A 2,228-nucleotide genomic window follows, 5' to 3' on the forward strand; every position below is an offset into this window, starting at 1 on the left:
CCAGGGGCTCTTCCTGATCCAGGAATTATCTGAGCCACCACATAGGTAAAATTTTCCTTTGTAAAATACTTTGGATTGGATTGTATTCTATCGAATACATAGGACAAAGTATTTCTCTGTATAGTTTGATGTATTCCTTACTGGCAAGTGAAGCTGAACTTCTTTATGCAGATCAAAGATTAGGACTCAAACACTTCCAATGTAAATTTACAAGCATAGGTTGTTGGTGAGCCAGGGAGTCAATGTATATGTTTTTCTCAGTCACTAAAAATAACTTAATTTTTAATTGCACTGAAACTTCCAACCTAATTTAGAAACTAGAAACGGAGTCATTCTCACTTGATTAAATAGAATATTATTCTTTTAAAGTTGATCTGTATATATCATAGTAAAAGGTTCATTTAAGAATTTTAGACATCAAATCTAAAATGCTAACTCCTTGCTTGTATCTTTAGCCTCAAAAATTAATTTATCCATTTAATACTTCAAGTGTTTAAATATTCTGAATTTCTGATGTCGGGGTGAGCAGTGTGAGATCAGAGAGAGACTGAGAGAGGGACAAGATGATTATGAAAGAAAACAATTGGGATAAAGGAACTGTAGGTCTAAGCATAATAGAAAATCAAATGGGAGTCATTAATGTGGTAAGACAGTTAATGATGAAAAAATATCCATGAGCTATACTCAAGAAATATAAATATTTTCCTCTGCTATATTTATCATCACTTGGTGGCTCAGACAGTAAAGCGTCTGTCTACAATGAGGGAGACCCGGGTTCGATCCCTGGGTCGGGAATATCCCCTGGAGAAGGAAATGGCAATCCACTCCAGTACTATTGCCTGGAAAATCCCATGGACAAAGGAGCCTGGTAGGCTACAGTCCATGGGGTCACAAAGAGTCAGACATGACTGAGTGACTTCACTTTTGCTTTCTTTCACTTTCAAATGTTTTCAGAAGGCTGTTCCTGTTAGGCTTTACTTGCTTACAATGGTTTATAACATTTATTTTTACAGAGAACTACAGTCACTCAACCAGTTCTGCCTGGATCTCCATGGAAGTAGTCAACAATGTTACCGAGTTTATATTTTTAGGACTTTCCCAAGATCCTGGAATGCAACTGATACTCTTTGCTCTATTCCTCCTCTTCTACATGGTGATCCTGGGGGGAAACCTGCTCATTTTGCTCATGATTTTTTCTGATCCTCGGCTTCACACACCCATGTATTTCTTCCTTAGTAACTTGTCCTTTGTGGACATTGCCTATTCCTCAGCGACAGCACCCAAGATGATTGCAGACTTTGTTTCTGAGAAAAAGATTATTTCCTACTGGGGCTGTGTAACTCAGATGTTTACCTTCCACTTTTTTGGTTGTGCTGAGATTTTTGTTTTGACTGTCATGGCTTTTGACCGTTATGCTGCCATCTGCCAACCGCTCCGTTATACCACCATCATGAGTACCACTGCTTGCACCGTGCTGGCATCACTGTCCTGGCTGGGAGCCCTGGCTCACTCCTTTGTTCAGACCCTCCTGACCTTTCAGTTACCCTTCTGCAGCTCTCAGATCATTGACCACTACTTTTGCGATGTCCACCCCGTTCTAAAACTTGCCTGTGCTGACACAACCCTAGTAAACATGTTGGTGATTGCCAATAGTGGTCTCATCTCCCTGGGGTGTTTCCTCATTCTTCTGGCCTCCTACACAGTCATTTTATTTAGTCTTCGGAAGCAGTCTGCTGAGGACCGGTGCAAGGCTCTCTCTACCTGTGGATCTCACTTCACTGTAGTAACTTTCTTCTTTGTCCCTTGTATCTTTATTTACCTCCGTCCATCCACCACTTTCCCACTGGATAAGGCTGTGTCTGTGTTCTATACTACCATCACCCCAATGCTAAATCCACTCATCTATACTCTGAGGAATAAGGATGTAAAGAATGCCATGAATCGGGTGTGGAATCACAAAGTCTCCTTGAATGAAAAGCAGAAGGCATAGTTTGTTAGAATTACAAAATCAGAATTAGTTGATACCTTCCAAGGCCCTTAACTTATTAATAATTTTAAGGAATAGTCTCTAACATTCGACTATGTCATAGTTCTCTTTTAAAAGGGAATAATTTGAGGCTATTTCATCTTTCTGCTTCTAGGTGAGCAAAACTTAAACCTTTTCATACTGGCTGGGCTTATCCTCGCTTATTTCTGGAGTGTAAGAGTAAATACTTCCGCTCATACCT

At 39.9% G+C, this 2,228-nt stretch overlaps 1 protein-coding gene across 1 annotated transcript; it reads left to right on the forward strand.

Moving 5' to 3' along the window:
* The first annotated feature begins 1,051 nt into the window (after window positions 1-1,051).
* LOC138444102 (olfactory receptor 4S2-like) lies at window positions 1,052-1,990 on the forward strand. The gene has a single exon (XM_069597430.1). The coding sequence runs from the start codon at window positions 1,052-1,054 to the stop codon at window positions 1,988-1,990; it is 939 nt and encodes a 312-aa protein (XP_069453531.1).
* The last annotated feature ends 238 nt before the right edge of the window (window positions 1,991-2,228 follow it).

This window comes from Ovis canadensis, chromosome 7 (genome assembly GCF_042477335.2).
Source record: "Ovis canadensis isolate MfBH-ARS-UI-01 breed Bighorn chromosome 7, ARS-UI_OviCan_v2, whole genome shotgun sequence".
NCBI classification, from domain to species: domain Eukaryota; kingdom Metazoa; phylum Chordata; class Mammalia; order Artiodactyla; family Bovidae; genus Ovis; species Ovis canadensis.